Here is a 14,380-nt window from a genome sequence, read left to right as displayed (position 1 = left end):
AAAAATGTAAATCAAAGAAAATTAAATAAATTTGTGAAATTTAAAGGTATTTGATGAAACGTTTGGTAATTTGAAGCATCATAGTATTATGTTCAATGGAAAATTATTAAAAACATTTAATGATTGAAAGCTAACAAGCTTAAATCCTTTTATTGGATATTCGAAGACCAAAAGTCAGTTGTTCTATTATACCTTAAATATAATTAAATAGTTTCTTCATATAATAAATAACCACTACATAGTAATTTTTATTCGTACTAAGTGTTGGGTAAATTTAAATGCCCACAAATTATAATTTTTTTCAATCTGGCCATAATGGAAAATGTTATAAAAAACGCTAATTTTGAAGCGCTCTCACACTGGAATAAGTTGGACATTCCTTTATTCCTGCTCATAGTTTTGTCCAGAGATAAAGAGATGTTTAACTCAACTCTCACTGGAAGTGAGAGAGCAATTTCCTGGCCATAGTTTTCTCAGTCTCGTCAGAGATAAAGAGATGTCCAACTCCTCACTCCCTGGAAGTGAGAGAGCAATTACTAAATGTCAAAACCTACTGAATTTTGACAGCTAATCAAGTTCAGTAGGTTTTGACGTTTATCAATTGAAAACGAGCGATGGCCAGATTGAAATCTTCCCAAAAAATATGTAAACGGAGGGATTTGTTGCATCTTTAAAGGCATTTGATGAAATGTTTTGTAATTGGAAGCACCATAGTACTATTTTCAATGGAAAATGATTAAAAACATTTAATGATTGAGAGCTAACAAGCTTTAAACCTTTTATTGGGTATTGTAAGGTCAAAAGTCAGTTTTTCTAATATACTTTAAAAGGATTCAAATAGTTTCTCCATATAATAAATAACCACTGTAGAGTAGAGTTTGATTCGTACTAAATGTTGGGTGATTTAATTTAAAATACCCAAAAATGCTTATTTTGTTCGATCTGGCCATAATGGAAAATGTTATAAAAAACGCTTATTTTGAAGCGCTCTCACACTGGAATAAGTTGAACATCCCTTTATTCCTGGTCTCGATTTGGCCTGCATTCGAAGCTTACGTATCGCCTTTTGATCCTCGCTTTCTCGATCGTCGCCTGCCATAGTTTACCGCCAGTGTGCTTACCGATGAACACACATATTTTAAAACGGAGATTGTGAATTTTCATAACAATATACAATACATACAGCATATGTACAAGTATATGAATCTAAAATCTTGGCTAAAATTGAGCCTATTACCTGTACCACATATGAATATAACAAATTTTAGCTGCAACTGAGTATAATCGAAACCGGGCGTCCTATTAAAAAAAAGAAAAGGCAAAAGAAAGTGGCAAGTGCCTTACGGGTGAAGTGAAGTGGGCACCTATTTAAACAGTTTGGAAATATTAAAATTGATTTTATTTTCTCACGGTTAGGAAAATATGCAGTTAATAAATACTTAGTAATACTTTGTTCTAACTCATTGAATAATTCCTCATACACAATCAAATAAAAAAAAAAATAAAAAAATAAAGTAAGGCTAAGTTCGGGTGTAACCGAACATTTCATACTCTCGCAACTTGCAAGGATTAAAGCCAGAAGGAAGCCACCTTCAGGTACATAAGACATGTACAGGGTCTAGGTTCAAGTTATCTTTCGATTTTATCCACAAAGATGAACCGTTATTAGAAAAACAGGCTGTATGAATTGTATTAAAATAACTCACATATTGGCCGATTAATTCGGTATAAAGTCACCCGATTTCAACTCGTCTCGTCTGCCGGATCATTTATCTATCTTGATTAGGTTTGATGATAAGCACAAACATTAGGTGAAAAAAACTATTATACTCTGTAGCAAGGTTACTCTTACGTATAGGTAGTAAAATTTTTTTTTCTTGAAACAATACCAGAAAATTAACATAAGCTGAAAAAAAAACAAAAGAACCTCACCGCCCGCTATGCTCGATAAACAATTTGCGTAAAAAAGTGGTCATGTACTCTTCATGCACTCCCCGTTGAGTGGACGCAATTTAAAGATGTGCGAGTTGAAATTTATTACGATAATCGTTTTGAATTTTCCTTTGAGTACTACGAGTTTGAGGTAGGAGAGTGATTGTTGTTGGGAGACGTGATTTTCAAATGAATTTTTTCAACAAATAACAGTTTTCGACGATTTTTATTACCGATTAGAAAGTGCTGAGAAAATAAATGCGGAGTGAACAGTGAGGAAATGCTGACACATGCAGCGAAAATTTCCAAGAAAAATTCCTCAAATTGCTGGAAAGACGATTTGACGTCTGCTTTATTACTTCGACGTGTACCGTTAGTGCACGAAAACAAGCAAATGGCGCTTAAAAGAAAATAAATAAGCATTCACAGTTGTTGCTGTCTAATCGCCTGCGGAATTGCCGATGGGCGCCTCGGCGACTGTTGCACCCACGCAAATGCACTCAACTGTTGCAACAACATGTGTACATACACACATACCTTTTCACATTACAGAAATGCGTATGACTAGTCACTGTGTTAGCCATTTTAATGGGTCGCTGTGCGGATCATAAATTTGATTTGAAAAAATAAACAATTAACAATATTTACATCAACGAGCGCATTTCACAAAATTTGAGTGGGATTGGCGTTGGTGTTTGTCTAGAAACGATTTTTATACCCTGAACAGGGTATATATATAAATGATCAGTATGTTGAGCTGAGTCGATTTAGCCATGTCCATCTGACAGACAGATATATACGAACTAGTCCCCAAACGTCATTTTCTCTTCAAGAACCTGCTCATTTGCCGGAACTGCCGATATCGGACCACTATAACATATAGCTGCCATACAAACATCGGAATCAAGTTCTTGTATGGAAAGCTTTCACATTTGACAATGTACATATCTTCACCAAAGTTGGCATAGGTTATTTTCTAGGGCAACAATGTAATCTCCGAAGAAATTGTTCAAATCGGTTAACTTTAGCATACAAAATGAACGCATAGTTACTAAAAGAAATGCACCCGTGAAAGGTATATTAGGTTGGGTGCACCCGAAGTTAACGTTTTTTCTTGTTTAAGAAAAGTTTTTATGACAGCTATAAGCTATTGATGTTGGTCTGAATAATAGTCCATACAGAATTTTATAAAACGTCTTGTCAAAGTACCAGTTAGCGCACGTATAGTCGGTAGGACAAACATCGTGACAAAAAAGTTCATGGAAATTCTAAATAAAAAGCAAAATATTTAATTATTCATAAATATTTATTTTGTCGCCTTCAAAGTAATCCTCAACAGATGTAATACACCTATGTCAACGATTTTTCCAGTCCTCCGAATAGCTTCTGGTAAACATGTGGCCTTCAGCTCCTTCTGCGAATTTTATCTCTTAGATCGTCTGATAACGGATTCCATGAAGCTAAATCACTCAAACGACTAGCGAAAGATGTCTACGACAATGCCGAAATTATTACTCAGTTGCTTTTTATATGTGATACCGGTTGGTTTGTTCACCCTAACCTTATTAGCTTAGTAGATGAGTAATCTTTGATTTTCCATAACTTAAGATGTATGGGATTTGAAGATAATTCTACGCAGAGCTTGAGAGAGAGCGAAAAAATAAATTTTGCAAATCTGTTAGTAGAAACTGCCTGATGTATCTCGATGTAAGCCAGATACCTTTATATCTCTTCATCAGCGTTTTGTAATCTAGCGCTGAGAAATACTGTTGAGAATTAAACACTAAAGAGTTCCGAAATTCTTTTCCTTAAAGTCGGCTAAAATATATTTTCGTTTTCTGTTTAAGGCGATGTGCAGGCTACAATTTTTTAACGGATGTTATTCCTTATATTATATTCAGAGAAACTGAAACAAAGAGTTTTCTAAATTTTCCTTAACTCCATTTTCAGTTTAAACGCCACAATAGCATTATGCAACTTAAACACGGAGTTTCCTAAACATGAGTTTATGGCGATAATATTTTAGAACACTTTAGATACAACGCAATACATATGGAATCGGACCACCTAACATCCATATGTGTTTCTACTTTAGACTGGGTAGTCTTTCTTGTCTTCGCTTTCATGCCATTTGCCTGTTGCAACGGTGCGTGAAATATGTTTTCGCCTCTACCACCACGCCCGTCCTCTTCGTACTACTCCCACCTACCAAGGAGATTAGCGGAGTGGGAAATTTCATGCGTGGCCCGGCATTGAGGCCAAGTGCTACATAGCGGCGCTCATCCTTACCACGCGCTCAGTTGCTTTTGCTGCTGTCTGCGTTTAGCATAAATTATCTGTGTGTGGGCGTGTTTATGAACAATAAAAAGCTCATATACATATGTACATGCACATATAGTGTTGTGTGTTATAAGCATTAGGCGCCACAATTACCTAAATGACATTAAGTCGTGTGTAATGTCATAAAAGTCAACGTGGCGTAATAATTTCCGAAATACCTTCAGTAGATTATCTCACGCGCTCGCCTCCAATTCATTTGGCAGCCCCAGCACCACCCCTCCGCCATCACCAAGCTTCACTAAATTGTATTTGGTCCTCAACCTCCGCTCAGTTTAAAGTGATAGTAATTTCCGCTGACGCTTCGGCATTCCTTTCTATTATCAGCATATCATTTCTCCAGCATTCGCTGTTATTTCCGTGAGCCATTTGTTCTCGGATTTTATTTATTGCTTGATTTGTTATTTGACTATAATTTTTGCGCATTTGAAAATTTCCTGGTACTTAATTTAGCTCTTAAGACATGACGCTTGGTTGATAAAGATCTCAGTGTTTAACGGTAATAATTTAAGTATATTTTCCTGCTTCTATTAGAGAAGTTTATTTTGTGCATAGAACTCGTTTGCGATTTATGGTCCATTATTTCTTCGGGAATAAGTTTTTTTTATTTCTTAAGAGAATCTGGAAGCCTCTTCAAAGATTTACCCTCAAGGAATCTCCAATGAAAACAGCTCATTAGCGATAAGCCTGAACGACTAGTTAGCTTTAACATGCGACATCTCTTAAATATCGCTTATAATCCAACAATTTTGCAGATTCTATACACTGGGTTGTCCGAAACTATGTATAGAAGGCCTTAGTTTTAATTGATGTTAAAGATTTTCTAAATTTGGCAAATTCCTGTATTCTTTAACTCTATAAATACTATGTGCTATTCTCCCGTTTGCAAGCTCCACCGATTTGGTTTGACGTAACTGCGCCTTCATGCAACAGATGATGTGAATTTTGTTTTCTTGCTAATTGCACATGTTTGCATAAATAACAAATAAATCTCTACACAATTCTGCAAGCCACGCGCTCCGACTGCAATCGAAACAAAATAAACGTTTTTCGGATTTGATTGGATTTGGCTCGTGAGTACCGTAAGCTCTCACTGCAGAAGTGGCTTTCGATGTTTTCGTAAACAAATCAAATTCAGCGCGATTTTTCCGCTGTATATCCATGGAAACTGGTTGTTTACATCAACACCCTGCCGCCCGCTCGCCAACACTTGGCCACACTTCCCGCAATGCGTCCAACTGCGCGCTTTTAGTGCAAAATCCATCGCTACGGCGCAACGAGTATTTGCGAGATTTCAATATAAAAAAGTGGAAAATCAAAACAAAAACGGTTTCCGAAAGCGGCACTAAATCAGGCACCATGCGTGCTTCCACAGTCGGAAAATAAATAAATTTTGCAATTTTGTGGAACGGTTAAAAGATTTCGTGGGTTTCGGCTGCACTTTGCAACATTAAATGATTTTTGCTATTGTGGGGCATATGTAACTGTGAATCATTTTGTTGTATCAAATCAATTGCCTGTGATTCATACAAGTCCAGAAGACTTATTGGTTAAAACGCTTCAAAATTGTGGCTCTCGATACACAAACATAGAAGTAATTTTGAATAGCGGTAAGAAACCAAAAAAAATTATTTTCTAATCAAATGCTTCATGTCAACCTTAGCTATATATATTTGCTTTCTTTAAAAAATGTGACCTTGAAATATTAAAGATTTTTCGTACGAGTAATAAACTTCTTGGAAGCCAAAGTTTGCTTAGCCAAAATTTAGATATTGTCGTGTCCACGGCTATAGTTAGGTTAGGTTAATTTGGTAAGCCAATAAGTCACGATGAAGTTCAGTTGCTTAGTCCAAGAGGAGTAGTCATCGTTTTGGATGCCTGCTCTTGGCGCGAATTTTAGCAGACTCTGCGGTCTCACTATCGATACCTCCTCCAGTATATCATACCGTGGGCATCTCATATGCTTACAGCGTAGTCTTGCCAATGCGGGACAAATACACATGAAATGCTATTCGGCCACAGTCCGCTACTTTTGCGATTTTGCATAATAGTTTTCTAAGTCTCGTCACCTCAAAAGTTGTTCCTGGATTCTCGCTTTGTCCTGTGCACCAACTTGTTGTAGTCCCTTAGAAAATATTCTTTCCAATAGTCCTCGCCTTCAGCTAGCTTGGCCCAGTTGAAGCATTCTCGCACTTTGCGTCTGCAAGATCCAACCTTCTTGTTCCATCAAGGGGGCTTTGTTTTGTGCTTGAGTCGCAGCGTAGGGCATGCGTAGTGAGAGTTGTATTTAGAGCATTCGTAAATACAGTCACGCCCTTTTCAAGCTCTTCATGCCTGTGGAGATCTAAGTTTGTATTGCTGGGATTTCTCCTCACTTCGTTTCTGATCTTTACTTTCGATCTAATGGAGAATTAAATATATCTATGATTATATTTACTTCCGACTTTTCTCTCTAATTATCTTTATATGATCAAATACCGAATTTATACAAATGTGCATCCTCTCTAAATTCCAAACTTATTTCATTACTTAATGACAGGTTCCATCTCACCACTTTTGATTGCACAGAGAGCAAGGACCCCTCACACAACTTTCCAATCATTAAATTTTAATTTTATTTATTTTAATTTTTTTTTTAAGTTTTTCTCTATTTGCACAAAGAAAATACTCGCATATTTGACTAATTACACCATAAATTTTGCGCTCGTCATACGGATTCCAATTTATCCAAATTTTCAGCCATAAACATTTCGCATTCGAACTCAGATTTCTTCCACGAAATTTCCATTAATTTTATTGAAACGCAAATGGCTAATTGCCAAAAATGTTTGCTTCCCCTTTTCACTCGACAATGTAGTGCATTTCAATGATGAATACGAAGCAGACTTCTCCCAAATTTTTACAAATCGTTTTCTATATATCTATATATTATTCAGCAATTCCGCACGTACTGTCCTATATTGGCTAAACTTTTAAGCAAAATTTTTGCAAGTGGCGTAACGGGATTTATTGGAGCACGAAATTGCAAGAAAAGCAAACGCAAAATGGCAGGCTGAAGGCCTAGACTAAACACTGCGCGAGTGGGGGAAAATATGAATATGCCTGTCTTTTTGCGAGCACTCGAGCTGTAAAGAGGTAAAAAAATCTGCGTTAGCCTCAATGAAAACTTGAAGAGGCAGGCAAATCATAAATGCTAGACAGTATTTTTAAACATGTCAACGCAATTCAATATTTACGACAACTCAGAACTTTTCTAGTTATCTGTTTGTGTCTGCAACCAACATTATATAACTAACAGCATTTATGTTTTTTCTTCTTTTCTTTTCTCCCCTCCAATTTATGCACAGGAGTTCACTTGCGACGTTTCCGTTGAGGGTGGCAAGTCCACACAGCCGCTACAGTTCTCCTTCACCTTCTACGACCTCGACGGCCATCACGGCAAAATCACAAAGGATGACATTGTCGGCATCGTCTACACGATATACGAGTCGATCGGCAAGTCAGTGGTGGTGCCACACTGCGGCAGCAAAACAATCAACGTCCGTCTCACTGTCAGCCCAGAGGGCAAATCAAAATCAGCCGCCGCCGCCGCCGCCGCTGCAGCTAACGGTGGAGGCGCGGGAGGTGGCGGCGGCGGCGGTAAGTTGAAGAAAACAGCCAACGGCGCTGGTGCCGGCGTATTGGACGCGGCGACAAAGTCAAACGCCGGTCACGGACACGGTCACACACGTCGCCAGCACCGCTATCGGCCGCGAAAACTAATTAAATCGGATGATGAGGACGATGACAGTAATAGTGACAAGGAAAAGGAAGCAGCAGCCGCGACCAATGCCCCCGCCACAACGACAAGTGGCGCATTGGCGGTCAGTAGCGTGGGTGCACCGTTGGCGGCTGGTGTGGGTGGCAAGTCGAAAGGTCATTCCAGCGGCAGCAAGTTCAATAAAATGAAGGCCTCCGCCGCAGTGGCGGAACAACAGCAAATGTTGTATCAGCAACAGCAGCCGCAGGAAGCGGGCAATGCGGCACCGCCACAACAGCAACACACGCCACCACATATCGACGCGTCTGCCGCCAGTTGTCCGCACGAGAGTCTCTATGAGAATATGACGTCAGTGAATCTGAAATGTTGCAGCACTAAGGACGCGCGGCTGAAAATCGAAGACTGTCGCGGCTGTGAGCCGACAGTGACGAGTGCACCGATTACACCTGCGGCCTATGTGCGCTCGTCGACAGATGTGTACATGCGGCAGGCGTCGACGCGCGTCAAAATGCTGCGTAAGGCGCGAAAACAAAAGGTAATTAATGACACATGGATATGTGGAAACTGAGTGTGCATGAGCATATGTGGCAGTAACTGTGCAAACAAATTTAGAAATTTAAATTTTCTTACTAGAATATAAGTAAGCATACTGATTGTTTGAATTTTGTATTTATGACTAATTAATTGTTTGACGTCCACGCAAAAATAATATTTTTCAGCGACTGACATGTTTCACTTGTGAGCATTGAAGGCATATACCAACAGCTGTTAGTTACGCTAAATATTTTGCTAAGAATAAAGTCGACTGTAAGAAATAAACCAGTAAGATGTTCAACATTCTTTAGATAATAGTAAAATGCAGAAATCAACTCATTTTGAGGAAAATATTTTGGTACTAGTTTTAAGAAAGATTTTTGTGCGACATGACGTATGAGTAACATTTGTTTTAACTTCTTTTGAACTAAAATTGTTTCATGACAACGTGAGAAAAATGTGAGAGACAGCCATAAATACATAATAAATTCGGAGTGTCTTTCCCGCTATTTTATTTTTTTCTGTAAGTTTAAGAGGTCGGGACTAATGGAACGGCATACCACACTCTCCAACAAAGGCTACAAAACTCCTGCATGACAATAATCTATCCATTGGATTTGATAGTTTCGTTATTGGAGCCTATATTCCAGCCTTAAGTTAAAAATTCTACATTAAGAAATACGGTTTAATAAGAAATTGTATGTTATTGTACATGTATGGGAAATTGCCTCAAACTTTGTTCCTACATTTTTTTATCTTGTGAAGAGACTTACTCTTCCACATAAGCGGTTAGTTTTTAGTTCAGCTTTGATGATAGCTAGCAAAACTTAGTTGAATTTAAAGCTGTAAAAGCTGAAATTAAAATTTTAAAGCCTTACGAAGACATATACACTAGGCATCAAATGAAAGTATAAATTTCACAGACGTTATTTCGATGCATATTAACATAGGTATTTATGTAACAAATTATAAATTAGTATTTTTTTCCGGAATAGAAGAAAAAAATCTAGTTCCACTTTAAAAAAAGGACTCTAAATAAAAGTATTACTGCAGGAGTACGTTTTCGCATGCCTCGAACCAAACTTTCTAATATTTTTATTGGAATAATGTCAAGTTGACGCTTCGCCTTCGTAAGATAAATTATTCCAAGTTTGTACGGCTGCTTTTTGGTATTTTGGTATCAAAAATTAACCACAAATGCTTAATTGGGTTTAAATCCGGCCAGCTGGCCAGGCCAGTTTTTCTTTAAGCCTTCTTCAAAAAAGCGAGTTGTCAGGCGAGATGTTGATGCGTTGGGGGTCGTTAACTTATTGGAAGATAAACGACCTCAAGTTCACCTTTTCTGCATTTATTTTAAAATGTTCGCTAAGAATGTCAACATATGAAGCAACCGTCATTCGTCCACCGATTTCAAGTACACTATCTACACAAAATTTTGAGAAACATCCCCAAACCATGAGAGACCATTCTCCATGCTTCACTGACGATTGTATGCACTGTGGTTTTAAGCGATCAGGGAGTGGGGTCCCTTACGAGTTTTTTAACTCCTTAGCTCGAATTTGAATTAATCGGACCGAATTATCTCAAAATGTGGTTAGGACATTTGGATATTGTTTTGCAAACTCGAGTCCTTTTTTCCAACTCGAAATGGAAAATATAGGTAATTTTTTGCGATAGAGTTTTTAAAACTAGATGTTTGTAGTTTTCTTTTTATTGTACTAATGGAAACATCCAAACCAAATCTTTCAATCAACTCGCGAGATAAAATTTCGGGGTTTTCAGGAGCTTTTCTCGTACAACTCGCTCAGCGTGTATAAAAATTTTGGACTTTGGAGCTCCACTGTATTGAGTCTTGCATGCCCTTATTCTCTTGGAGTATTCTAAAATCTTTCTTTGTCCCTCTCCGATCGAAATGGAATATTTTGATACGTTTCACCCCTCTTCCCATCTTCTACAACTAAGATCCGATTCTCTACAATTTTTTTTATAGTTTTTTCTAAGAACAGAATAAAAAAAATTTCACCGTTACAGAAATTTCCTTAGGAAATACAAATGTATTAAATCTGTAGGAAAACTCAGTTATATCTTGAAAAGAATTAACCAAAACTAAAAGTATACTTTCATTTAACGCGCACTTATAGACTCACCCTTGAAGACTAGACATTTGAATTTAAACTGCGCGTGTCGAAGGATTTGGTTGTTTTTAGGTTGGTAGTACGAGTTCTGTCAGTCACATTTATGTCAAAATGTTCACTAGTGTTTGAGATACGTGTCGTTTTGTGAGCTGCTAAAAGTGAGGTTTTCGTTTTTTGCGGTGTCGAAATTTGTTGAGCAAAGAATTTGCATTAAATTTTGTTTACGGAATCAATTTTCTGCTGCGGATACGTTTAGGATGGTGCAGAAAGCCTTTGGTGATGAGGCTATGCCTAAAAAAAATTTTGCAAGTGGTATAGTGAGTTCCAAGCCGGCCTTGAACGTGTCGAAGACGAAGAGCGTCCAGGGCGACCATCAATCTCAACCGACGAAGCTCACGTTCAACAAATCAAAGATTTGGTGTTGAAAAACCGTCGATTAACAATTAGAGACCTTTCTGATAAAGCTGGCATATCGAAAGGCTCAGCCAATATCATTTTGAAGGACGTTTTGGGCCTCAAGCGCGTCAAATCTCGACTGGTACCGAAAACATTGAATCTTTTGGAAAAAAGGCGTCGCGTTGAAGTGTGTAAAACGATGCTTTCCGACTATCAGGGTGTCATGAAACGGATTATAGTAACTGGCGATGAGACTTGACTTGCTTACGACTCCGAAACAACCGATCAATCGAGCGAATATCGTGCCAAAAGAGAGCCGAAACCAAAAAAATCGCGTCAAAAACACTCAAAAATCAAGGTCATGTTGACTGTTTTCTTTGATTATCGTGGTGTTGTGCATTATGAATTCCTTCCAACCGGTCAAACAGTCAACAAGGAAAATTATTTAGACATTATGCGTCGTTTGCGTAACGCTATCCGCCTAAAAAGGCCGGAATTGTGGAAAGACAATTCTTGATTTTTATACCACGATAATGCACTATCCCATACTGCCCTCGTAATTCGTGATTATTTCGCCAAAAACTCAACCACCGTATTCACCTGATCTGGCGCCGTGCGACTTCCGGCTGTTCACCAAGCTCAAAAGAACGCTCCGGGGACACCGTTTTTATACGATAGAGGAGATTCAAGCCGCAGCGAAGACGGAACTGAAGGCCATTCCGGAAAGTGACTACAACCAGTGTTTCGAAGATTGGAAAATCCGTTGGCATAAGTGCATTGTATCGAGAGCTGATTACTTTGAAGGGGATAACTACAACTACCTTATTTTTTGGGCACAGTATAAAAGAATGATCTGAGGTTGCCAGTATATATCACATTTATACTTTCATTTGATGCCTCGTGCAGGTTTTAAGGTGCGATGTTTTCATTTTCTGTCCGATCACGTGAACCTTTCGTAGTATCATATATCTATGAAGTATGGACATGTAGGTAATGTTAATATAAAACTTGACCAACGTGGCATTTTTGGAATTATTTCCAGTCTATGACTTACCGACAATTACAGAACCGCAGTTCGCTTACTGTAAAGCAGCGAATCATAACTTATTTAAAAGTGAGGGCTTAAACAGTAAATGGGCTGCTAATATGTGAATAAATGTGAATCCTTTGAATGTTTTTTTAAGAAGAACGTGACAACAGGTTATTACGAGCTCTATACTAAGGAAGCTATGGAAATCTGTAGTCAATAGAACATAGCTAGTATATTTACATCTTTTTAGACTAGAGTAAGGAGTATTCAGGCTTAAAATATTTAACAAGGCGTACGAACTTTTTCTAAATTAAAATAAGGCTTTAGTCTTCGAATAGCTGTTGGATGTCAAATTTCCTAAATATGGTGAATATACTAGGATCATATTGTGACCATCCTGTCCTGTTTGTGGTTTATTTGAGACTTATAACTTGAGAGTAATTATATTGTATGTCTTAGTAAGGCCCAGAGAAGCATGTAGTACAGTGATTTTCAGTCATATTAACAATTATATAATATTTAATACGAATAGGTTTGGACCTGTGGTTAAATCATAAAATAGCTTAAGGCGACTTCGGTTAAAATGGTTAATTCGATTTAAAGCGTAAATCTGGTCTAGTAAATCGAAATGTTTTCGGCATTTTAAGTCGACCTAGGCTACTTTAACACATAGCCATGGATACATTATGCCAGCTTATAGAAGCAGCTAAACTTATTTTTGCTTGCTTTCAGAAAATTAAGTCTGAAATTAATGAACCATAATATAAGTGTACATATATCTCTACTAATTATTTTTTTCATTTATTTTTACGTTTTATTTTTGTGTTTTCTTTAGGCACTTTTATTTCTCAAGTGTGTATGTATGTATATTAAATTTTAATTTCGTTTAATTTATTTTTGTTTTTTCTATTTTTCGTTGCATTTTCATCACAATGACGATGACAACAACAACAACATAAATACTACCGCAACTACAACCACTACTATCTCAATACCAACAACTGCTTAACATTACATTACAATCATCATCATCTTTACCGTTATTGCATTTCATTCATCTGCAACTCGTGAACATCATGCCATTCATCCATTCATGCACTCAACATGCATTACAACCACTACCATCACCACCACCGCTACCACCACTAACAACCGTCAACCGTCAACCGCCAACAAACTTGCGGCAACAAAAAATGGCAGTTTCAGGAACATTGCCATGAAACACGGCAGCGCAGCCTCTCGGTCGGCAGCGAGGCCTGTTGGTACAATCGGCACATACAACAACAACAGCAGCAGAGCAAAGTCGAACAGTCTCAGCAGCAACAACAGCAGCAGCAGCAGCAATTAGGTGATGTTGTCGATGGCGTTCAGTTACGTAATCCACAGAAGAACACAGCCACGGCCGCCGCCGCCGCCTCGTCCGCACTGGCTCAACGGCAGCGCAACTCTGCTGAGTGCTGGAAGACCGCATTGAATCGGAACGACTTGATGAGCATTATACGGGAAAGCATGGAGAAGAATCGTTTGTGTTTTCAGATGAGCGGGTAAGCACCGGGTGCTGGGAAGGGTGGCCTCTATTATATACTACATATGTACAGATATACATACCCACATAAGCACTTGCCTGCAGAACAAAATTCACAAAAAATATGTATATAGACACACACACACACATCCATATATGCAATATTCTGGTTGTTGCAAGAAAAATCCACAAACTACAACAACAAATGCCCTCATAGTAATCACAATTTTTATATTTCTAATTTCGATCCGCTTGATTTCGTATTCAAAAGGACGTAGTACGGAGAACAAAGCAAATTCCTCGTTTTTCGCATCTAATGAACACCGTTAAGCGTTGATTTGCATTTTGCATTTTATTATTTGCTTTGTACTTTTATTTTTTACGATGCCTTTATTTCACCTACCTACTTTTTATTGTTTGATATATTTGTTGTTGTATAGTTGATATGTAATTGCATAATCAATATTTTGCTCTTGCAAGCATCTTCTGTGAGTCTAACAAGTATTACAGTGAAATGTGGCACTGCTGCAGAGTGGAAAATAAAGAGTAATATAAAATAAAAGCTAAGATATCTTATGGTATGCTTGAGTTTTTCAAAATTCTTCTTGTTAAAGTGAAGTTTGGCAACATTGCAGAATAATACCAAATCTTATCCTCAAGTTATAAAAGCTTCAAACAGCATTCTAATTTGTACATTTATTTAGAACTTATAACTTTTACTGTTTGACTAT

The 14,380-nt window shown here is 37.8% G+C and overlaps 1 protein-coding gene across 1 annotated transcript in view; it reads left to right on the top strand.

Moving 5' to 3' along the window:
* The window catches only part of LOC108977909 (protein naked cuticle), a 149,374-nt gene that overhangs the window by 131,375 nt on the left and 3,619 nt on the right, over positions 1-14,380 (top strand). The window contains exons 3-4 of the mRNA XM_018947884.1: positions 7,617-8,564; positions 13,325-13,668. Of these exons, the coding sequence (XP_018803429.1) occupies positions 7,617-8,564; positions 13,325-13,668 (1,292 nt within the window). The remainder of the gene's footprint in view (positions 1-7,616; positions 8,565-13,324; positions 13,669-14,380) is intronic.

Source organism: Bactrocera latifrons, unplaced genomic scaffold (assembly GCF_001853355.1).
Source record: "Bactrocera latifrons isolate USDA-ARS-PBARC rearing strain unplaced genomic scaffold, ASM185335v1 scaffold_97, whole genome shotgun sequence".
NCBI lineage: Eukaryota > Metazoa > Arthropoda > Insecta > Diptera > Tephritidae > Bactrocera > Bactrocera latifrons.
This window is presented reverse-complemented; position numbering and strand designations above follow the sequence as displayed.